Source organism: Polypterus senegalus, chromosome 8 (assembly GCF_016835505.1).
Source record: "Polypterus senegalus isolate Bchr_013 chromosome 8, ASM1683550v1, whole genome shotgun sequence".
In the NCBI taxonomy this organism is placed as follows: domain Eukaryota; kingdom Metazoa; phylum Chordata; class Cladistia; order Polypteriformes; family Polypteridae; genus Polypterus; species Polypterus senegalus.
This window is the reverse complement of record NC_053161.1, coordinates 5,938,401-5,962,909: the sequence shown is the minus strand read 5'-3', so window position 1 is coordinate 5,962,909 and position 24,509 is coordinate 5,938,401. Positions and strand designations below refer to the sequence as shown.

The 24,509-nt window shown below is 39.5% G+C and overlaps 1 protein-coding gene across 6 annotated transcripts in view; it reads left to right on the top strand.

The window, feature by feature from the left end:
- LOC120533723 (probable polypeptide N-acetylgalactosaminyltransferase 8) overlaps positions 1-23,935 on the top strand; it is a 106,499-nt gene extending 82,564 nt beyond the window's left edge. For 2 of the 6 annotated variants that reach the window (XR_005634605.1, XR_005634606.1), the window contains 4 exons: positions 4,978-5,073; positions 7,265-7,432; positions 13,690-13,893; positions 22,671-23,931. Coding sequence is in view for 1 of the 6 variants with exons in the window: in XM_039760640.1 (XP_039616574.1) it covers positions 4,978-5,073; positions 7,265-7,432; positions 22,671-22,730 (324 nt within the window). In the remaining 5 variants the exon portion in view is untranslated. Of the gene's footprint in view, positions 1-4,977; positions 5,074-7,264; positions 7,433-13,689; positions 13,894-16,288; positions 16,602-22,670 lie in introns of those variants that run through there. The other 4 variants (XR_005634604.1, XR_005634607.1, XR_005634608.1 and 1 more) reach the window with 3 other exon arrangements.
- The last annotated feature ends 574 nt before the right edge of the window (positions 23,936-24,509 follow it).

Sequence of the window (24,509 nt, the reverse complement as noted above, 5' to 3'; positions counted from 1 at the left end):
ATTTGGAATTATAAGCAGATACTATTTTGAAGATCTAAGGTTACGATTTGGAGTGTAAGGTAAAAGACATTCTGAAATATAAGATGGAGCGAGATTATTTAAGGCTTTGTAAACCATAAGCAATATTTTAAAGTCAGTTCTAAATGACACAGGTAACAAATGTAGTAACATCAAAACTGGAGAGATGTGCTTGAATTTTCTTTTTCTAGTTAAGTTTCTGGCTGCTGCATTCTGCACTAGTTGCAATCGATTGATGTCTTTTTAGGATACTCCTGAGAGGAGTGTGTTACACTAATCTAGTCGACTGAAAACAAAAGCATCCTGCAAAGTTATAAGGGGTCTAATTTTTGCTGCATATCTTAAGTGAAAAAATGCTGTCCTGGTAATCTGATTAATATGCAGAGGTGGGTAGAGTAGCCAAAAATTGTATTCAAGTAAGAGTAGCATTACTTCAAAATATTACTCAAGTAGAAGTAAAAAGTAGTCATCAAAAAAATTACTCAAGTAAGAGTAAAAAAGTATTTGGTGAAAAGACTACTCAAGTACCGAGTAACTGTTCGATCATAATAAATGATTTACTTTTTAGAAATGTTGTAATAAGACAGACAAAAATATAGAATATTGTGCAAATTCTGCTATTTCCAAATAATAAAATAAAAAATGATTAAAAATAAACAACATCTTTATAAAATAAAGATGCACAAATAACACAAAGTTCCAAATCTCAGTTTTTCACAACAAAGCTTTTCAAGCCAATACCTACAGTAGGTAACATGTATGTTTGAACAGCACAAACTGCTTACAGTGACAAGATATACTGTACACTGACAGTATAATACTGCATATTCACTTGCCCTCCAAATAGCACAGATGATAGAAAATAACATTAGGACAAGGCAGCTTGTGCACGTACAAGAAGTCTCACTTTACTTTGACTGTCTGTGTCTGTGCATCTTTGGTTAAAACATGCTTGTTCTTCACTCAGTGAAGTGATGTAAGTTCATTTTCACCAAGAGTTGGCTCTCATTTTTCATGTACAAGTGGAACCTTGGATTGTGAGTAACTTGGTTTGCAAATGTTTTGCAAGACAAGCTAAAATTTTTAATAAATCTTGACTTGATAAATGAGCGAGGTCTTGCAGTACGAGTAGTCCGTATACGCTTTGTCTGCCGAGCGTCACGTGATCACAACTGAGCTGATGGTTCTTCTCTCTTTCGCTGCGGGATTGTGGGTAATCGTCAGTCAACATATCTTACTCATATATTCAACATCCGTACAAGCATATACTGTTTACTACAGTATTGTGACCACGTGTGTGTGCTGTGACGTGTGAGTCCCCGTCTTGCACCACAAAACACAAAGCTGAGTCTCAGTACTTTAGCAACACCATCTTTATTCAGCTTGAAACAGGAACTTACTGTAGTGGGATCTGTCACTGTCTTATACACAGACACAGCAGTCAGGCAGGGTCATGCCCAGGTTAGTGGCCAAGTAATACTGTGCCCTGTGCCTTTATAATGTTCCTTGTATCCCCCATCAACGGCAGGTGCTTATAGCATGACAGCGATCTTTACAGATTCACTTTTACAGTGAACTGCTACAGCGCTGGGTGCCTGCGGTTGCTTCGGGACTCTCTTCCGCATGTCGTTCAGTTGGGTGAAATCCCACAAGAGTTTAGAAACTCACTCACACCAGCCATGATTCTTTTCAAAGGTAAAGTTCAGGTTAATTTGTTTTACGTATTTTACGTAGTTTCCATTATTTCTTATGGGGAAATTTGCTTTGATATACGAGTGCTTTGGATTGCAAGCACATTTCTGGAACAAATTATGCTCTCAAACCAAGGTTCCACTTGTATTCTTTCTTTCCCTGTCCGCTGTCTGTGAGGAGTTTGTGCCGCTATGCCGCCACAGTTTGTGTGTGGTCATGTGACTGCATAGCTATGTCTGATTTGTGAAATGGAGCCATGTGATTATTGTTGCTACGTCTGATTGGTTAAACGGAGTCTTGTGATTATTATTGCTACATCTGATTGGTGAAACAGTCATGCAGCAGATCCACTGGCAGCTAAATAGCATATCTAATGTAGTGGAGTAAGAGTAGTTCTTCTTCACAAATGTACTCAAGTAAAAGTAAAACGTATGGTGCAGTAAAACTACTCTTAGAAGTGCAATTTTTTTAAAAAGTTACTCAAGCAAATGCAACGGAGTAAATATAACTCGTTACTACCCAACTCTGTTAATATATGATTTAAAATTTAGGTCCGTTTATTTCTAATACCCTCATTATTTCAATTTTTGCCAATCACTAAGATTTCCGATTTCTCATTATATAATTTGAGAAAATTACTATTCATCCACTCAAAAACACAAGTAAGACATTGGGTCAGTGAACCAAGAGAGTCAGGATCATCAGGCGCTATTAATAAGTACAGTTGTGTGTCGTCAGCATAGCTGTGGTAGCTCACGTCTATCATTATGTCTTGAGATAATCTGACCTAATGGAAGCATGTAGATCAAAAAGAGCAGTGGATCCAGGATAGATCCTTGTGGGACTCCATATAGTAATTACTGCCCCCTCTTCAATTTCACTTTCTCCCCACAAACTCTGTACTGCCATTGAAGTCTGAGATGAAATCTCACTGTCATCTATATTTACCTCCTTTGTGCTCTCAGATGGCAATTCATGACACACTTCTCAATTACACTACCAATGGCATTTTTATGCTTCTATCTCTCTCAGTGTTTTTTTCACCATTTCCTTTTCTGAAATGATTTATCCCATTGAAAAGTTCAGTTTTTCTTTGAACAATCTCATGGGCTTTTCACCAAAAGTCACAATACATTGCTTATTTAACTTTATCATACCTAAGCCAAGGAAATTCCTGAAGCAAGACACTTCTAAAGTGCTGTTCATGCATGTTGATGAATAAATCGAATACTCGTACAAATGTAGTGTGTTAAGTAGTTAATCTCACCACAAGAATTTTAAGAATCAATTATCGTGGTCATAGAGCCACTGGTACTTTGAACAGACCAGCATGTACCTGGCAATACTATGACGTGGGCAAGCCATTGAACTCCATTTTTGATGGGGACTGAGGTTTGCAATTGTTTCCCATGTATGAGAAATTCCCACAAAGTGAGGGTCATAAACTGGCACTGATTAAGTCCCCACATTTTGTAAACACCGCCTTTCATTATTACCGGTTGGATGGTTTAATTAGGCCCTTGGATTGGCCCTGCTGCTGTCTCCTACAGTCTCTGGTAGAGTGTCTATAAGATGATTGAACTTGACCATAAAAGAAGTAAAAGTTGCAACAAGAGTTCCATAGATGAATCTTCGGAAGGATACTTACGGAGTTTCATGATGCAAGCCCCGGCCAATACCCCCAAGCCACCAGGTGGAGCCCTTCTTGCAGCATGGAGGTCCCCAGAAGACCAGCAGGGCATCATGGACAATGGAGTTTTTATACACAGCCCTGCTGGATGCCATGGGGGCCACAAGAGGGAGCTGCAGGGAGGACCGAAGACTTCTTCGTGCTCTATGACCCAGAAGTTCATCATAGTAAGAACGACGGGCTTCCGGGATGAAGAAATGAACTTGTACCTGACCCAGAAGTGATTAAGAGCCACATGGACTGGGGATTAGGAACACTCCCGGGTCAGGGAATATAAAAGGACTGTGAAAGCTCCCAGACGGCGAGCTGAGCTGGGTGGAAGGGTGGCAACTCGTCTGGGAGCTGAAGGATTGTTAATTGATTGTATTGGTGTGATTTATGAGTATAGTGGTGGAGAGTGTGTTTTGTACACTGTGGAGATTAAATAAAGTTAACTGTTGGACTTTTACCTGGTGTTTGGAGTCATGGACAGGTGTTCAAGTGAGCAAGAGCGTCCCCTATCTACCACAAATGGAAGGCTAACATGTCTGCCTGACCCATTTCCCCTTTAACCAGTGTCCTAAATCCATTTTTCCCATAGAACCAATGCTTCACTATATGTGGTTTCTACATCCATTAAGTTTTTCAGGAACATAACCCTCACAGGTAATGAGAATTGAGGTAAAGAGAAAAAGGTAACTCATCCCCAGCTACCACTTTCCTGATTTAGACAGAATAGTTAACATATTTCCAATTGATGAAACTTAAGTGCTTGCCATGTGCAGACCAAATATGGTTAATTCTGCTACTTAAATATCACACTTGAAAAGTCCATTGAATAGCTTCTAAAAAGCTGATTGGTGTTCTCTTAGCATATGAAGTTCAATGGCTGTCCACAGTGAACTCATTTTCAGGAAATTCACGTATATTTTAAAATTGGCACATGTTCACATTGTCTTCTTGCTGTTGAGCAGATTCTGCATTTCTTGTTGGCACCCTGAACAAGACCGAAAGATTCTCTTCTTCTTATATAAATTATATCACATTAAAAGCAAGCTTTTATGACAAAAGAAAACAATAATTAAAAAGTAATTGTATTCCATGAACTGACTGACTAAACATCCGGGAACAGATATATACAGGTATATTAAATAATTTTATTCAACCTTCTTTTTCCATCTGTGTTTATTTTAGACAATTCCTTCATGAGTAGAACTTTGCTCAAAGTAATAAAAATAAAACAGTTATCAAATCTGTTTGATCTAAGCTTTACCACTTGGCCATTACATATCCTTGAGCACAATCCTGCATTCAAGATAAAGCTGTTGAATCATCTTTTAATTTAGGACTGTCGTTATCTGATTCTGGCATTTTCAAATAGGTTGCACTGCAGTAAGACCCGATATGTGCCAGATGTGGGATTATCTGGTTGAGAATGTCCTTTTGCACCTTTATTGAATAAATATAAAAATGACAATACAGATTTGAGCCCTTCTAAATAAAAAAATAATCATTATATACTATTTAAAAACAGACATTGTAGCTGTCTTTTGTCACAAAAACATGATTTTATCTTTATCTTATGTTGTACACTACAGCTCAAGAATACTTTGGATGAAGAACTTTGTGTTGACCAAGGAGCAGTTCCGGGAAGTGTACCCATACTGTATGGATGTCATTACTATACCCCACAGGTAAGACTACTAAAAGTCAAGGCAAATATAAACTTATTTATTCCTGAATGGGAAACTTAGTTAGTTGTATGCATTACCATTAACAAAAATTATTATGGCAAAGGAAAAACAAAAGTATACAATAAGTCAAAAATGAATATACTCACTTAAGCTCAATATTCATTGCAGTTTGTCTTGAATTGTTCGTAAGAACATAAGGAAAGTATTGATGAAAAAAGGCTTATTTCTTGCCTAGCTCTGTTCACTGAGTTCAGTGGTTTCATACAATTTTAATTAATTGAAAGTAAATTTCAAACTATATACACATTAACGCATCAACTAATATCACAATAAAACAGAACAATTTCATTGACTAATATAAACAAATGATTACAAAAATTAAAAGTATTCTGTGAATCAAATTGTCATATCTATAATATTATCTTCCTGTGCTTCACTGCACTCAGTGTCCCGTTTCTAATTAAATGTAAATAAAATAATGTTTGCTTGCTAGCATAGAGTTAATTTTTTCACAATACTGCATGTGAAAAAAATAAACTGCAAACAAAATATGACCCAATTTGTCTTTATTCTCTTATCACAGTTTGTCTTAGTCGAAATAATCAATTTAGCAGTTATAAAGTGACTTATTGTTTATTAGAATGTGTCATAAGGTACTGCAGGTTTCCAAATAGCACAAGATAACCAGCCAAATCAAGCATAACAATTATCATGCAGAGTTCTTGCTCTGTTTAACCAAGATCTATAAAAAGTGTTTTTGTGATCTGGGGGGTGTTCATTAACTCATTTTCAAGTTTGCTAACAGATGACTAAGCGTTATTGACAAATCGTCTTAAGCAATCTTCAATAGAACCCTAGTAAAAGTGAATGAAACTAGCAGGTAAATGTGTGAAATAGTCTTATATTTCATTTATTTCTCCTACATTCCAAAGATGCATATAGTCAGTTAATAGTGTTGGATGCTCAAGCTTGTTAAGAGTTACAGAAAAAGGGTCATTTGCTCGAAGTGGAATCTGCATGTACACAATAAGAGGACCCCATAATTTGGACAAGAGAGGTCATTATAGGGAACTGCCAGAATGGTTTAAATCTCCCAATGACATAAGGGAGGGAGAGGAGGAGGGACAGAGGGAGATACTGTATCATGTGAGTATTATGGCAACAACTAGGATAATACAACAAAGAAACGAGAATATTGACGTCATCATGAAAATGCAGAGCGTAATAAAAGAAACCAGATAAAAAAACGATTACAAAATGTGATTAGGGAGATATTCACAGGGCCCCATACATCATGAAGGGAGTGCCTTGAAAAACAGCTGGTGAGCGATATCTTTACCTTTTAGACTCGTCACCTGAAAATATAAAGGAATTACACTTTAGGATATATATCAACTAACTATTGCAGGATTCAATATTTATCTGATCTGGAGATTTATTCACAAACTTGAATGAAGTTGTTTCTGTGTGATAAGTGTTTCGTTTCTCAATAAGTGTGTGGTTTCATAGGATGTGTAGGCTGTTTGTTGGCTTATATCTGAATTAACTTTATATCAAGTGGCTTCCAACAATATGTTAGCTATGTTGACCATAAGCATTTTAGGTCATTTCATTTTATCTTTTTTTATTAAGAGATTTAGGAATTGGCTACAAGCTCTCCACAGCCCTAAAACCACTAATCTTTTAGTGCTTTTATTTGTAAATGCTTTTAGAAAGCTGAACAAAACTTGAAATGCTGCACAGATGCCAACAGACTTACAAAATATTTAGTGGCTGCGATATACACAGCTGATGACCGCAAAGTAACAGGGCTTAACCTTTGTTGATGCAGCTGCATACTCTTGGAAGATGCCCTTGATGTAATCCCAGTCCAAGTGTGTACTGAAATTCACCTACAAAGAAAATGTTGATTTAAATTTCATTGATGTTGCTTTCTTACCCAGTGATTAAAGGTGTAATGAAAACAACTGGCTTTGCTTACACACCATACAATTGCTATAAGATAAGTGTATATAGTCAATTGCAAAATTCTTAAGTATAGCCTTGACTAAGACTTAAATTATTCACATACTGAAAATGTCATTATACAATTTAAGGATTAGTTAAGGTATAAAAATGTGTTAAATAATTTGACACCCTTTCAGTTTCCCAAAATGTATTTTAACCAGCGTTTTTTTTTTTTTTTTCACAGAATACATACTATCGTAGGAATGGTGAGCTTTATATTGGAGGAATAAAATCACATAAATACAACAATAACCGCTGTTTAGTAGATACTGGGAACAGTAACACCCCAGCTTTACATGACTGCAAAACATCAAAGGAAAAAGGCTTTAACATGCTCTGGGACTTCAAACAGGTACTCTACTCTTCTAATGCTTTTTATTTTATTTTATAACTATGTATGTCTAGCAAAAGCATCTTCATAAGTTAGAGTATATTGTTGCTATACAGTAGCTTTATTATATACCTGAGTAGCAAAGGTTTTGGACACAAACATATCATCTGTAATATAAGCCAGGATTGGTTGATCAGGTGAATTTTTTTCTTGCAACCCAATTTTCTCCTTCTTAGTGTATTTGAGACGTAATCCATGATGACCATTAGAATGGCAGGGAGATTCTCTGATGAAAGTCAACCTATGAGTGTCAATTAAATTTAAATCCCTGCAGTGATCCATTGGAATCACTTCTCAAACTGTGTGTAACCCTTTCCTATTGAATACAACAGTGAAGTCTGCCCCACCCAAAAGTTGGCAAACCGCAACCCATGTGGCTCACAACCCATAGTTTATGAAACTGTGTACTGAACTATTAATTCCAACATGCAAACTATTAATTCAAGGAGAAAAATAAGATATTCTAAACCTTTTAGTCTAAACTACACACCAACTACCAGCTGTATTGCCAGAGTTGTTAAAATTGCAGGCCCCAGGGACAATGAATAAGACACTGGACTCTCGTGTATAAATGGTACATATGCACAAAAATGTTGCGTACGCCTGTTTCCACGCTTACATCACGATGTATAAAACCTAAAGTTAGCGTAAAGCCATGCACATTTTCACGCCAGCTTAATCCTTGTCTTCCGCTTGGTTTTTCAAACTGGCGGCACCCAGTGTCAAAGCAGTGCTTTTGTTCTAGTGTGGTTTCCCTTTTTTTTCTTTAGATCCACATCCCTGATGCAGCTTTATCAAATACACTGAAATTAACCGCATATTGTTTATTAGTTTAAGGCATCTGATTGTAATTAACCTGTAAAATTAACTGCATATTGTTTATTAGTTTAAGGCATCTAATTGTAATTAACCTGTAACATTATAATAGTCCACGGAATGGCCAAACTATTTCAAATACCATAGCTGCTTTAGCATTGTTACTCTCACTGCACCACTCAGAGTATTTATATCGCTGTATCTGAGTGTGGAATCACAGCTCTACAGCAGCTGATTGGAAAAAGAATTATTGCTATACAGTATCAAGCACACACTGCCTCAGCCATGCTGTCTATTGAACTGCTCTCATACGGCAAACGCTTCAAAGCCTTTCCTGTACGGCCCTCGCGGCTCAGAGACAGTTTCATCCTCAAAATTCTAAACGCACTCAATCAGTCCATCAAGTGCTCCTTGTAGAACTGTTTGTAGTTATAAGTACAATTACCTCACTGTAAATTTGTGATACAGTTATAATGTTGCACAACCTGAGCCATTTTATAACGCGTGTATGTACATATGATGACAATATAATTTTTAAGATGAAATGCAGCAAAATATGTTTATTATATTATACAGATAAAATTTTTACTTCATTTAAATAATCTATGTTGTTAATAATTAAACATGTGAGGATACGGTGGACAGAAGTAGCAATGAGCTGGCGCCCCATTCAGGGATTGTTCCTGCCATGCTTGCTGGGACTGGCGTGACCCTGGATGGATAGATGGATAGAATAATTAAACATGTACTACGAAGATATTTCAGTGTTCCTTAAAAGTTTTGAAGAATTGCCATTCTCAGCTTACGGATGGCTTTACATCTATTACAGAGCTGATTGTGTGGCGATTGGGTATTTGGAGAAAGAAAATGAAGGACAGGAAATGGTTAGGACATTTGAAAGAGAGTACTGCTGCAACAAATTAATTCATCAAAGGTCGCACACAGAGCAGCAAGCATGTTGCGGGAGGCAGGAACAATCTGTGGATGGGGCGCCAGCTCGTCACTATCACTGCGCCACCGTGTTCCCATGTTTAATAACATGCTTTAATTCCTATCATCATGAAAATTATATCAAGTATACGTCTCAGTATTTAAATTATTCAGAGAGCTGTAATATTATGAATGTAATGGATTCTGTGTCCTGTTGGAGGAAAAGAAAGGCCGTTTAAGGAGCACATAGTGATTCACACACACAGAGCACATAGAAGAACATAAACAAAACAATGCATTTAACGTGCTACTTTGAGAAACTAGCAAATTAAATGATTTTAAGATGAAGTTTATGGTGTTCTATTTTAAAGACAAAATAAACTATGTGATTAAAGTGGAAATTTTGAGATTAAAGTTGACATTTCAAGCTTTTTTTTGCCACAGTGTCCCTTTTTTTTTTTTCCTTTTCTCTGTACTCTGGTCTGTGAAAATAACTTCTAATCACAAGGCTAATTGAAGAAATAGATTCCATACATTTAAAAATACTTAAACAAGAAAACAATGAGAAAATACATTAAATAGCAAAAAATTTCTAAAACGTTTTACTTTACAACACTAATATTAGATATGTCAAATGGGCAATGGCTCACAGAAACATGAAAGAGTCTGTAGAATCAAAGCAAAAATCAACAAAATGTCACCATCTTTGTGGTAACAGAAGAGAAACAAAACAATAAACAAAAATACATTTCAAAAACCAGTTTGAAAAATACTCCAGAATCCAGTTACCAGTAGGTGTGGACTGTATAAACTTGTGCGCAAATTTAATAAAAATAATGTTAACATACACCGGAAATTCTCATTACAGTATTCAGCTAAATTTTTGCAAGATAACACATGGACTTTATCAAAATATAATGTTATAATCTATTAGAAAAGGGAATTTCATAATTCATAACAATACCACAACAGTGAAAAATGCAATGTGTTGTCATGCGGAAATTAGTATTTGCAAGTATACTCTGAGTCTTGATATGCAGGATGTCATAGTCATAACTCACGTTGATGTCATGTAAACCGGTTATCGTTAACGATGCATGTTTTTGTGCATTAATATTTGGACTTGTTTATGGCCTACAAATAAAATGTGAGTTTCAGTGTTTCGACAGGAAGTGTGAAATTAACGTAGAGGTATCATCATGAAATCTTTTACCGGTTTCCAGGTTCAGAGACGAAAATGCACTTTTCTTGCCTACCGATTGGAAAAGTTGTTGATGACATTCTTCGTAGTCTAATCTGGATGCAATGTCTTTTTCTATAGATGGGAGAAGCCAACCCGGCGACTAATGGGCTATACGTATTTTAGGAAGGCATTATACTGGCGACCCTTTTCAGGCGATGAAGGTGGACTATGTAATGTTTTCAAAGACGTACATGTACAGAATTTTACCTTAAAGAGGGATTTTGAAAGGGTTCCTCTTAGAAGAATCTCAAATATATATATATATATATATATATATATATATATATATATATATATATATATATATATATATATATACTGAGGAATATAACCTGACAAATCCACTCGACATGCGGACCTCAAAAGCGGAACCCCCTTAGGCGCGGGGCCTTGCGGGGGGTTACCCCACTTGCCACCTCTAAACGCTGCTATGGGAACTCATGATGCTTTCTTTAGAAGAAAATGAATTCTATGAGACAGTTTTAAAAAGCATATACAGTAGTTAAGTCAGTCAGGGACTGTTTAAACTATGAAATTAAGGACAGTAAATTCACACCAGGCCAAATATAAAAGATAAATTAAAGTAAATATCATATCCAACTGTAAAATGACTAAAATAAATAGAATTAGGAATAGACTAAAACTTACTTGTCAAAATGTAATCTGTGTTAAAAATAAAAGTAATAACATTACACATATATATTACATGATGCTATAGCAGTAGTGATCATCTAGCTTAATCCTACAGATGGCGATGAGCCTCTTCAAAGTGTTCGAAACTATATGTGTCATTCTGCTTCAGCAGGTTGCTGAAGATTGGGAACATTTTCCTTGTCAAAATATGTTCCTTCATAATCTGTTAACTTCTTGAAGTACTGTACTCCAAAAACATGCAGCAGCAATTTTATTTACAGCAAAGGCAGAGAATTACAAACATTTTGTAAGTTGAAGGAAATGATACTACAGTTGCTCTACTCATTGTCTGTATTTCATGCACTTGATTCAACATTTCTGAAGTATCATGAACATTCTTTTCAACATTTTACACAAGAATAAATCTTTATAGCAAAGTTGAAGAAACATCACTTGGGGTTAAACTAGAGATTAAACTAATGGATAGGGCAACTTAAACAAATATTGTCACTGAAAATTATATATTTTTCAAATTTTACTTAACCAATGTGGTTTGTAATGATGGCAGAGAAAACATTTAAATCCCGTGTTTTCATGTAAAACAGAGCTAACAAAACCTATGCTTTAATGGCGTCAGGAAGTAATCCATGCTGGACAACAGTGAACAATATCAGAATGTCCATGAAAAAATTTCAAGTGGCTTGTCATATAATCGATGTTAAGTCATCCAGTTGTGCCCTTGTGTGTAAAATGCATGTATTTTTTGCTAAAGTATTGTTAAAATGATTCCTTCAGTAAAACAGAAGTAGCCCATAAGCCCTTTCACATGGTGTCATGTTTTGAATTGAAGACAGGACTTTTGGCCAGTGTATCAGCAGGAGAGGCAGGTCTTCAGTTCAAAAGCATGGCCCTGTGTAAAAGGGCTTCTGGGTTGTGGTTAGAAGGGAATATTATTGTAATGAAGAACTTAATTACTGAAGTATAAACCTACAAATACTGAAGCAGAGGAAAAGAAGTTCATAGATGAATTCAGTGAATGATTACAACCAAGACTATCAAAACAACATAAAGAGGAACCACCTGTCTAGATGTAGTGTTTTTTTAAACTTTTTATAAATCCAGAGGTTATTGAACTGTAGGCTATAGTGATCATAATGTACTTCAGAGCATTTTTTTTTCTGTTATCCAGAGTATACACATAAAAACTGAAACTGTAAAGTTTTATTTCAGCAAGACAATTTCTGAGCAGATGAAGTAAATGTAGATGTGAAGCAACAGCATTATCCACTGCACCTTCCAGGCACAGAACAATTTGTCATAAATATGAGCTATCTAAGGGCAGACAAATTGTGAAAAAAAACCTTCACAAGTAAGGAGATGGTTGAGGAGCAAAAGGTATACTACATAGAGAGCAAGTTTATCAAATACATTTTTTAATAATATCCATCCATTATCCAACCCACTATATTCTAACTACAGGGTCACGGGGATCTGTTGGAGCCAATCCCAGCCAACACAGGGAACAAGGCAGGAAACAAACCCCAGGCAAGGTGCCACTTCACCACAGGTGCACACACACACAAACACACACACACCCACACACCAAGCACACACTAGGGACAATTTAGGATAACCAGTGCACCTGACTTGCATGTTTTTGGACTGTGGGAGGAAACCAGAGCACCCGGAGAAAACCCACTCAGACACGGGGAGAACATGCAAACTCCATGCAGGGAGGACCCAGGAAGCGAACCCGGGTCTCCTAACTGCGAGGCAGCAGCGCTACCCACTGCCACACCCACACAGAATCAGTCCTTCTGATTTTATGCATCACTCTGTCTCACTGTTTCTCTCGACTTCAACTTCTTTCCTCTTTCCTCCTGCTTCTGTGCTCAACAAACCTCTATGGTCCCTTCCAGATAGACCATCACATTGGTCATAAGAGGGACCAAAATTGTTCTCCCACCCTTGAGACTTCCATTGATTTTAAAGTTAAAGCTCTCTAAGGCTGTCATCAGGTTAGCTGCTCTAAACGTGATGCAGCACAGTCCCAAGATATATCTTCTTCAGAGTCCACCAATCAGCAAGTAGCCACAAGAAGTTTCCTCACTCTCTTTTCAATTAGCCCTGCATACACATTATTTAGTCCATCCATGCCACCTCTATCATGCTCTTGCTGATGTCCTTCTAGGTCCTGCTGCATGTGCACAACCCTCTAAAAGTCACCATATCCCCGCACCAATATGTAGACACCCTTTTTTCCCTCCTTCTCTTTCTGCCCCCTCCAAAGGTTTTCTACAGCAAAGAACCATGTCATGTGCCATCCTCATGGCTAGTTCCTCACAGCCGTTTTAGGTTTACAGCTACCACTTGAAGGTAGCATACAGTGTGGTGAGGGTCATACCAATTACTGTGAAAAGGTAAGACCCTTAAAACTTGCATGGGTAAATTGAGACAATTAAAACTCAGAGACAACAGTAAATTTGAGTTTGAGATTTAAGACAGGTGGAGTCACACATTTTCTCATTTTGCTACTCTTACTATGAAATAAAGATCACTCAAATAATTCTTGTTCTGAATTGTAATTCTTTTACAGGGACAAGAACTTAAAAACAGGGGAACAAAGAGATGTCTGGAAATTACAAAGCATGACTACTACCATTTAGTTATTCAAGAATGCACGGGACAGGTCTGGAAAATGCAGCATGTTATCCATGAGTTTTAGCAAGAGTTGGATTAGTGGAAATAAAATAAAAGCGCTGTTCATGGCTGTGGCTCAGGACAAAAGAATAACCAAGAGGTACTGCAAATTTAGTGCCATGTTTTATTGTAATTATCAGGATGAATTGTATAGTTATTTAATTGTAGTTTTTCATTTTTAAAAAAGAGAAAGTTAATTGAAAATTTGCCGATGTCCACTGCCTACTGCATGCACTGCAAGGTGAGAGCTAATGACTGCCACCCTTTTGTTTTAATCCTTTTGTATTAGAAAGGTGGAGATGTAGGTGGGAGAAATACATGAGTTATGAGAGGTGAACAGGCAGAAGATAAGTAAGGATTCTCAGTAACACTTTAGTTTAGATACTGCAAAAATGCATCTATTACTCATTTACTTTTATGCACCAAGACCTCAACAAAGGCGTCTTTTGGTCTTCTTAACACTTATAAAACATCAGATAGGTTATTCATTTCTGTGCAGAGTGGCATATTGACATAATCGTAAAATTACTTGGTAATATAAAGGATTCAAAGGTCTTACACTAAAGATGTAATATCAAGAGAAATGTGCCTCAATTAAGCTACATCAGACCACTCCCGTGTGAAATGTTGTTAGTAGGCTGCATTGCAGAATGAATAAACACTTCACTGATGTTTTGTAAGTGTTACGAAGACCCGAAGAAGCGTTTATTATGTAGTAAATGAATAATAGATGCATTTTTGCAGTACCTAAACTAAAGTGTTACCGGATTCTCATTTATAATCTGTGAAGAAGCTCCTTAAATCTACCCTTTAAAAATACTGTATAAGTTGTGCATGCAGAAAAGTTTGTTTTGGAGGAAACCCAAGGGTCTCATGGAAGAAATTACATTCAGTCTCTATTTAGCCCTTTAAGTCATAAAGGGATTTATCAATCCATGTCTTCACATAGAGAGCAGCACAATAGCAGGAGGCTGAGAAAAATCAGCTGCCCCATGGACACAATCTCAGAATTGACTTCCATCCCATTTGAATAATACTTATGCTGAGTGGGAATTTGTAGACAGGCCCTTTGTTTGATTGCTCTTTGTTCTATGGAAACAGAACTTTACATAGACAGTCCAAACGAGGCCTGCCATCTTCATGAAAAGTTTTGTAGGGTCTAATCTCTTTTGCAAAGCTGGCTTAATTCTGAGACACCTCATAAAGATTTAGTGAAATAGAATCTAATCAATAAAACTGAATGTGTGTCTGTTATATACACCACGCAGCTGAACTTACTGTATCTCTGACATTTTGCACAGATTGTCCATTTGTACAGGAAAAACCATCATAGCTTGTGTTTTGTTCCCAAATTTAGTTAGGTGCCCTCAGTCTACCCATTAGCAGGTAACACCAGATAGTATCTCTCATAATAATAATAATAATACTAATAATAATTTATTACATTTATATTGAGCTTTTCTCACTACTCAAAGCACTTTACACAATGAATGGGAACCACTTCATCCACAACTAATGTGCAGCATCCACCTGGCTGATGTGACAGCAGCCATTATTGTGCCAGTACTGTAGGTTCAACACACATTAGCTACTAGATGGTGAAGGGGTGAAAGTGAGTTAGCCCGTTAGAGACAGGGGATGATAAGGGGTTCAGGTTAACCAGGTCACAGTGGGCAATTTTTTTACCAGGATATAGGGATACACCCTACTCTTTAGGATGGATGCCCAGGCATCTTTAATGACCAAAGTGAGTCAGGACCTCAGCTTTATGTGTCATCCAAAAGATGGCACCATTTTTACAGTGTAATGTCCCTGTCACTGCACTGGGGCATTGGGATCCACATTCAGACTACAGGGTAAGCACCCTCTGCTGCCCTTAACCGTCCTTCCATTACAATGGCCGACTGGCCGGGTAAGGTTAGATGTTCGGTCCTACCCAAAATGCCCATCCATGCAGGCTGTCCAACACACAGCATACGTTCTGAAAGAGAAAAAACAGAACATCTTCCTTCCCACTGACTGAACTCTACTCATTTTTTTGTCAAAATTGTTTAAAAATTCTTGTTAAGTCTCACTCCTCATTGCCAGTTTGCTCTCATTCTATTTGCATGTTAAGTTAGACAGCTTTCATGACTTTCTCTTTTTTAATGTTTAAAGTTGAAATGTTGGCTTTGCGTCACTCAGGGACATTCATTGTTTTCTTTACCTTTGTTTAGGATTATTGTCTGATTAAAATGTGAATCTTTTGACCACTAAAGCCACCCACCCATGAAAATGTAACCATACTTTATTAATTTGATTGTTTCCTTCAAGTATCTAAGCACCTACAATGCTAGAAGTATCATACTCCAACTTAAGGGTGTTGCTACATATGTGATAAGCAGTGCTACTTATTCCAAGGCTTCAATTTGATTTTTCTTTATTCTATCAGACAAGACAGTGTTTTTCAGTATGGTGCCACCTTATAAAATTCCAGGTTTTTCTTTCTCTCTCAGGAGCAATATTACTACAGAGCCATTCATTATTCCTGATCTGAGCAATGGAAATTTAAATTCTCATTAAGGCAGCTTCTTTGAAATGCTGTGAACATGATTCTTCTCAGGCAGTTTCCAAATTTGCAATGATGGAGAAGAGGAGGTGGGTTGGGTGGAACAAGCAGGAAGAATAATTCTGGTGGGAAAGTGTGTCAACCACCTTTTGGAGAATTAGGGTAACTTATTGTGTAGTTATAGATACAAAGATAGTTCTGCAGGTTTATTGTTTCTCAAGTGTTTTACTTAGATTTAATAAATGTCTTTGCCAATGTAATGTGGCTTCCTTGGCTTCATTTGGGTTCAGGGTCTTCTTAAAAGCATTCCCTCCAGTTCACATAATTCATAAATATGTTATACAGTTTCAAGAAAGTTCCATGGTCTTCATAGTACAGTGCACTTTTATCAGCAGGACCTTACATACAGAATTCATTGTGGGGGTAACACAAAGTTGGCACTGCAGATTTTTGAGAAGACCTTTCTGACACACTTCTGAGGACTCAAAATTTGTGTTTTACCAATGACACCAACCATGCCTCCTGCAGCCAGGCTAAATTTCTAACAACCTGAAAGAAAGAGTTTGTTTCCAGGAGCATGTGTTTATTAGGGTTTTGCTTTCTGTTTTATTTTTTTTTCTTTATCTTTTTCACATGGGGTTCTGTAATCAATCATTCATGATTGGGGTTTTCGAGGATCCTGATTATGTTTTTGGAAATTCCAATCGCATAAAAAGCTGTCAAATTTACTGGCTGCCTCGTCTACCATTTTGCATTTCATATTGTTGCCACCATGTTATGTTCTCATCGTCAGGACCATTTCATGTGTTGTTATGGGTGTGTTCTTGGAGGTTGTGACCTTTGGGTAATGATGCAAAGGGATACAAGATCATCTAGGAATTTGCTTCCTTATCTGAGTTGTGGAAAAAGAACCCTTTTTCAAATCACTTTTTCTAAAAGTTTTTAGTTTTTTTTACATTGCCATCTGTAAAGCTTTGCAACAAGTAGTGGTGTATAGCCTATATGTATTTTTCTTCATGTACTACAACAAAAAAATATATAAAAACTAGCAACTAGTTTTAAAAAAATCATTGCGGCAACAAAGTTTCAATCTTCAGGACAGGCATTGGCCATGTCACACAACATTTTTTTAAAGTCGAGCTTCATTTTGCTGGTGAGTCTTTTCTGTTTCCGTTCTGTGCTGTTGGTATGCACTTTTTTCTTCTATCAAAAATATAGAAATGCCTTGTAAATAGTAATAGATCTTTAATTATTATTATTATTATTATTTCACAAGTTTTTTTTCCTGACTCTTGGAGTGCTTTAAGGTTTGTTTTGTTCAGGGTTGCGCCACAGGGCTAATACTCATCCATCCATCCATTTTCCAACCCGTTGAATCTGAACACAGGGTCACGGGGGTCTGCTGGAGCCAATCCCAGCCAACACAGGGCGCATGGCAGAAACCAATCCCGGGCATCGCGCCAACCCACTTATGCCTTCCTTTATAGGGATCCAGCATGCAACTGCTGACTTTTGAATATCAGTTTGAGCTACTCTATACCTGCAGTTAAAGTATGACTGATGGTGACCCATACAAGACCAGCAGAGCCACAATTGCAATGACCTGTACACTTTGTGACCAACCTACTGTCAATTTGATAGCCAGGCCTCAAATGGAGTTATAACTTGGCGCATGACTGTATACACAGGGTAGGGCTAGGTGATATGGACCAAAAATCATATCTCGATATTTTTTAGCTGAATGGCAATATATGATATATATATCACTATCGCTATTAACACTTGGCCGCCACAACCCAATTAACTTTTTGGTAACTTTTCTGAAACCTCCTGGTTGAAATCCAAACAGCTAGAAGTATTGTGAAGTCCTGTATTCATGGTGTGCACTCATACTGAAAATCAAGATCAAGTGAGCTTTTGCCCTTCTTCTCAACAGGAGGTTTCTGGCTTCCCTTAGCTCACCTTAGGACACCTGCGTTACAGTGTGGAGAAGGCATCTAGTGACCGTATTGGTTCACATGGGATGAGAGGTCTTGGCACCCAGGAGGGTAGTACCTACCACCTAGTCTCTCCTGGCCACGTTTTCAGCTGCAACCCGGGAAGGACCCCCTCCCCACATAGGCAGGGGGAGTCGTGCACAGAAACTTGACAACGAGGGCACTCTCAGTAGATGCCCTCCCCTAGCCCCCACCTCTGTAGAGGGGAAGGCAGGCCCAATACAGTTTAAGGGAGGTAGAGATAGGGTAGTGTGGCCTCACTCTCCATGGAATCCCCAGTGGGAGCTAATCAGTAATGAACCTTCCGCAGGTTCATCTACGGAAACCTTATTACAACTTTTACTTCCTCTAGATAGTAAAGTTTGATTGTCTACTTGATGCTTCACCAGTGGCTGCAAGTGTCCACAACAAGGCCAATCCAAGGACCTCACAACAACATTTATTTATATAGCACATTTGCATACAAATAATGTAGCTCAAAGTGCTTTATACTTACGAGCTGGATCACCCTCGGGAAAACATGCCACATGGCCATAGTGCCATAACTGATGCTCCCTCACAATGAAGGTAATGTGCTTCATTTGAAACTTCATGAGCAACCGCTCATTCGACACAAAGTCAAATCAACGGTACCCAAGGATTCTCCGAAGAGACACAGTACCAAACAAGTCCAGTATTCATCTCAGGTCACTGAGTAGCGTCCATGTCTCGCAACCATATAGCAACACCAGGACTCTAAAGACTTGGACCTTCGTCCTTTTACATAGATATCAGGAGCGCCACACATCCCTTTCCAGCGACCTCATGACACCCCCATGCTCTCCCAATCCATCTACTGACTTCATAGGAAGAGTTACCAGAGACATGATATCCAGGTCGGCCATGATATCCAGCAACCTTGAGGGGATCCCGCGAACCTTAAGGATGTCCCACAGGGTAGCTCGATCAACTGAGTCAAACACTTTGTGAAAATTGGCAAAGGCTGCAAAAAAACTCTGCCAATAATAACGTTTGCGCTCCATGAGAACCCTCAGTGCCAGGATGCGGTCAATGGTAGACTTCTTAGTCGTAAAATGACCCTAGCAAGGACCTTGCCCGGCACCAAGAGCGGTGTTATCACCCTGTAGTTGCTGCAATCCAGGTGATCACCTTTCCCTTTCCAGATAGGGACGACAGATCCTGTTTTCCAGTCAGTTGGGATGATGCCAGTTTCCCAAATGGAAGCAAAGATTGCTTGCAATGCCAGGAGGACAGCCTTACCACCAGCCTGTAGAAGTTCACCCCGAATACCACAGATTCCTGCAGCCCTTCCTCCCCTCAGCTGGTTCACCACCTGTGCAATCTCAGTATAATTGGGTGGTTCACAGCTAATTGGAGGATCAGCCTCAAGGACCGTGGACCCAGAGATATCTAACGTCCTAGCCTGAGGATCAGCTTTGAACAACTGCTCAAAGTAGCCAGCACAGTGAGTCACACCTGCAGTGTCATCTTTAAGGACCGTTCCATCAGCCGCCCTGACTGTGACTCTCCGAGGAACAGATTTGGATGTGCGTAATGCTTCGATTCCTCTGTAAGCAGGACGTGGGTCGCTAGACCACAGATTGCATGTCACTTGCTCACAGATTTCTCTAACAAAAGCCTCCTTATCTGCCCTCAGAGTCCTCGCAGCCGTCCTTCTCAGTTCCCAGTACAGACCAGAGTTGCCATTGAGCCGTGCACTGAGAATTCTATCGATGATATCCAGGGTGCCCTGCAAGATGAAACACCTCCTTCTGGGAAGACCGGTAACACCAACACAACCCTCAGTAACCTTCAGGGTCTTGTCACAGAAGGTCTCCTACATCACATTAGTATCGGCAGATGTACCCAAGTCTGCAAGTTCCTCACACAAACTGCGTGCAAACTCATTAAAAACAGCCTGATCTTGGAGTTTAGCCATGTCCAGGCTCGTTTTCCTAGTAGGTGGTAACCTACTGGACCTAAGCTGGATCCTAAGAGTAGCAACAACAAGTCTGTGGTCAGAATTCACAAACTGGGCACTTCTGAAAGAGTCTTTCTTAATCATGGTCCCAGTTCAGGAAACCCACAAAATAGAAGCAGAGTCCTCACGGTGCAACGCCAACTTGATCCCAAGATCCAACTATGAGCTTTTTCACTGCAATAACTTTAATATACACTATTGGAACTGAAATTACCACAGCTGCTGGCACCAGACTGCCCTCTAATGGAATGGTCTGCTCATTCCAATTACAGAGTCTCAAAAGAGTTCTACATTGTAATGTTTTGTTTTGTCCCCGAGCCAGCAGTGGGTAATTTGCATGCCTCCTGCCTTCCTTGGATGTTGTAGCCATTTCCCAAAGGTCCACGTACAATGTCTAAAGGGTCAGACTCTGTGTGGCCATTGATCGGCAGGTTGGTTACGGCGTCCCCAACCACTGGCTAGAGGATGGTGACCACCACTGTCCCCTTGAAAATGCCCTCCTGGTCTGCACCTCGAAGATCCCCACCTGCCTGACAACTTTGCCACTGCCTGGAAAGATGGAAGAGTCAAGCAGTAGGAGGAGAGTTCCAGGAAGTGAAAGAATCGAAAAAAAATGCTAAGTTCCCTTGTATCGAAACTTAGCAAGAAACTTTGACATTCCTCTGACCACTACTGTTTTGGTATGTGTGGGATGCTGGGTGTATACCGGGAAATGTGCCCGGGGTGACCTGGGATCTTCCATCTATGTAATGTCCCTTTCTTTTGGGTCATTTTTGAGGTCTTAAAATGCTCATCATAAAATCTGTGGGAGGGTATCAGCTCGGACCAGAGCCCCAGGGAGGGTACTGGGCTGATCCCTATACTGTGCCCAGGGAGACGGAGCAAGGTCCAGTCCCTCTCTGGAATGTAGTCTTTAATGAAGGGCTGGGGAATATCCGGCTGGAACCTCGTGATGGCCACCGGATCTCCCCACAGACAATGGAGTACTGGACGGCCGCCAGGGCTTGGTTTTGCTCCCTCTGGGACTCCAGGGATGACCTCGAAGAGGAGTGAGTCATCCTGTGGCACCTTCGGGAGGGGAACTAGGCCAGACAGGATATTGCCCAACCTTGGTCCTTCCTGAGCTCCGACCATGGGACTACAGAAAAATTTAGTCCCAACCCCAAAGGCGCTTTTGGGAGAGGTGCTAGGCCAAGAAGGATTTTGCTCAGGCTCCCCAGTTCCCCCCCAGGCACCCTTAAGTCCTTAAGAATTTGCTTCACATCCCAGGACTCCTGATGTCAGCGAAACTAGTAATACACAGAAACCTATCAGCTGTGACCACACTTCCGAGAAGGATACCGGGGTGCTCTTCAGAATTAGCAGACCAAGGTGAGCCGAAGGCCTGCTGCCAGAGCCCTCCCTTAGACGAACCGACGGAAAAGCATTTACACTGAGGGGAATGTAGTTATCCTGCCCAGTTTTTACATGACACCCTGCTTGATTTTTACATGAGCCCATGTCCAGTTTGAATTTATATGACCCCCTGCCCACCAGAACTTAGAAAATTATGTTGCCTTCCCACTTTTTCCCTGCCTGATTTTTCTACATGACCCCATGCCCACTTTTTCTACATGATCCGGCAGTAAAACTATTTATACACAGGAACATATGGGCTGGGAACAGACTTCCATGAAGGCTACCAGGGTGCTTTTCAGACTTCAGCCAGGGCCCTTGATGACTCCCTTAGACGAACCAGTGGAATGAGCCCCCACCAAGGGCGAGGGAGAGAAATTTCTAAGGTTGGAGATTTGCCCAGGCCTCTCAGTTCTCCTCTGGATGAGGACTGATTGGGGGCTGTCGGGGGATCCTCAGTCCCCCGGGCCAGGCCGGGTTTAATGCTCAGGTTGGGGCTAGCCTCAGAATTAGAAGAAAGGAACTAATAAGGCAAGGTCAGAGGTTCATGTGCCCGCATGAGGTGTTTTCAGCAAAAAAAGTTAAACATGCTAGGTATCATGTACACAAGAAACGGTGTAGGTACGAAAACCCTGTATGAGGAATGTCCTTTAAACAATTAGAATAAAGGATACAAAATGTACAGCATGTGATTTTGTGGTTTAATCAATCAGTGAAGGCTTATACTGTGTGATCAAGGTGCCTTGAATGCAAATCAACTATGAGAGCCAACTGTATAAATAAAGGCTGCATCTTTTATGTAGTGAGTATGCTAATCTGCTAATCTGGTGGCTGCATAGATCTCATTTTTTGCAAACAGAAATGAAAAGAGATGACAAGCTTCCTTTTTGAGGTGAGTATTTCTTCTCCTTCTTGTTATTAAAATTTTGTATCCTTACTTATGATTTTTCTTTTAGGTGATGATTGCCTGTAATTTAACCAACTATCAACAAAACCGGATATTTAAGCAATACTAAAAGACAGAGAATGCTGAAACATTTCTACACAAATGGGCTGAACAATTTAATATACCTCCACCAAACAGACAAACAATTTACAGAAAATGTGGTAAACTCAACAAAACTGGGTCCATCTGTAATGCTTCTAAAAGTGGTCACCCGGTGAGTGTTAACAAAGAGAAAAAAGACTTGTTAGTGATTCTGGCATTTGCACAATGCCCAACAAAATAAAAAAAAAGAGCTCCCTTTGAGTTTGGCATTTCCCGTAGATCTTTGGGTCTTCTAGTGCAACATTTACATTTGAAAATGAATCGGCCAAGATTGACTCATGGGTTATTAGAGAATAATCTGGATCGCTTTTTTACAGTTCTGCGAAGTGGAATGGTGAAAGATTGGGCAATGGCATCATTGATAAAATTACATGGTCCGACGAAGCTCAATTTAAACTTTCAGGTTCTGTAATTGCCACAACTGTGTCTGCCATTTCACAAAAAATCCCCATGTAGTAATAGAAGAACAGTTGAATCAGCCGGGGGTTACAGTTTGGTCAGTGTGGTATAGCGGGTCCATGGCTTAAAAGAAAAAGCCAGCTGAGGTTGAAAAGGAGAAAAGGGAGAAGGCAGGAGAAGGAACTGGTATAGGAGCGAGCAAGCGAGCACAGGCTCGCTGTACTAATAATAGACAGCTGTGAAGTGAGCCCTAGAGTGGTGTTTGGCCGGCAACCAGGAACAGATAGATTGGGTCATTCCTGCTGAGTTTTGCAGAGGAGCAGGAGTGACCACACTCGAGGACGGTTTGCTGCGTAAGGCTGCAGAAGGCAGCGAGAGTCAGAGGCTTGGAAGGTGGAAGCCCCAGTGTGAGTGTCCTGGTTGCTGGGGAACCCAAGTCTTGGTTTGGCGAGAGCCCTACAGAGCCAGGGATCGAAAGGCTACCAGACCAGAAGGAGAAGGTCAGCTGCAGGTTGGGCGACCCGGATGGGAGAAGCCGGGGAGCTGCCAGCTAAAGAAGGCACCAGATTTTTAAAGGACTGCTTCCAGCCATTATTGTTGTTTTAACCTCAGTTTAAAATGGAATATGTATTGTACTATTTTAACCTCCACATTTCATCCTGGTTTTATGGATTTTTTATTTATTGAAACATTTTGAAGCACTGCACTGGACACAGTTTTGGTTTGACTGTTTTTAATAAAAGCACTGTTTGCAGTTTGCATCTTCCCCTTGGTTCGTTTGGTGTCCTCATTGTCTAGCCCATCCGGTTACATTACCGATGGTGTCGGGTTCAAGAGGCTCCCAAAAGGGAGATGGGAGCATGGAGTAGACCCGCGTTGTCACAGGCAGGTCTTTTATGTAAAGGGGTACTTAGACCTGTTTTTTTCCAAACAACTCTTACACATGACCTGTATCTTAACATGCTGAAGGACACTGTTTTACCACAATTACAGAGACAGCATAATAATGAAGACTTCTTCTTTCAACAAGACGGAGCTCCTCCACACTATGCCGTAGAAGTGTGTGAGTTTCTTGATGAACAATTACCCAACAGGTGAATAGGTCGATGAAGGCCAGTGGAATGGTCAGCACGATCACCAGACCTGACCTAATGGACTTCTTCTTTTGGGGTGTTGTCAAAGATAATATCTTTTCACGACAACCACATACTGTGGATGATATGGTTGGCTACATAATAGAAGCATGTGAAGAAATTGATGACAATAAAGGACTTTTTGCCAAAGTGTGCTTGAGTGTAGCAAGAAGACTACAACAATGTGGAAATAATGAAAGCTGACAGTTTGATAA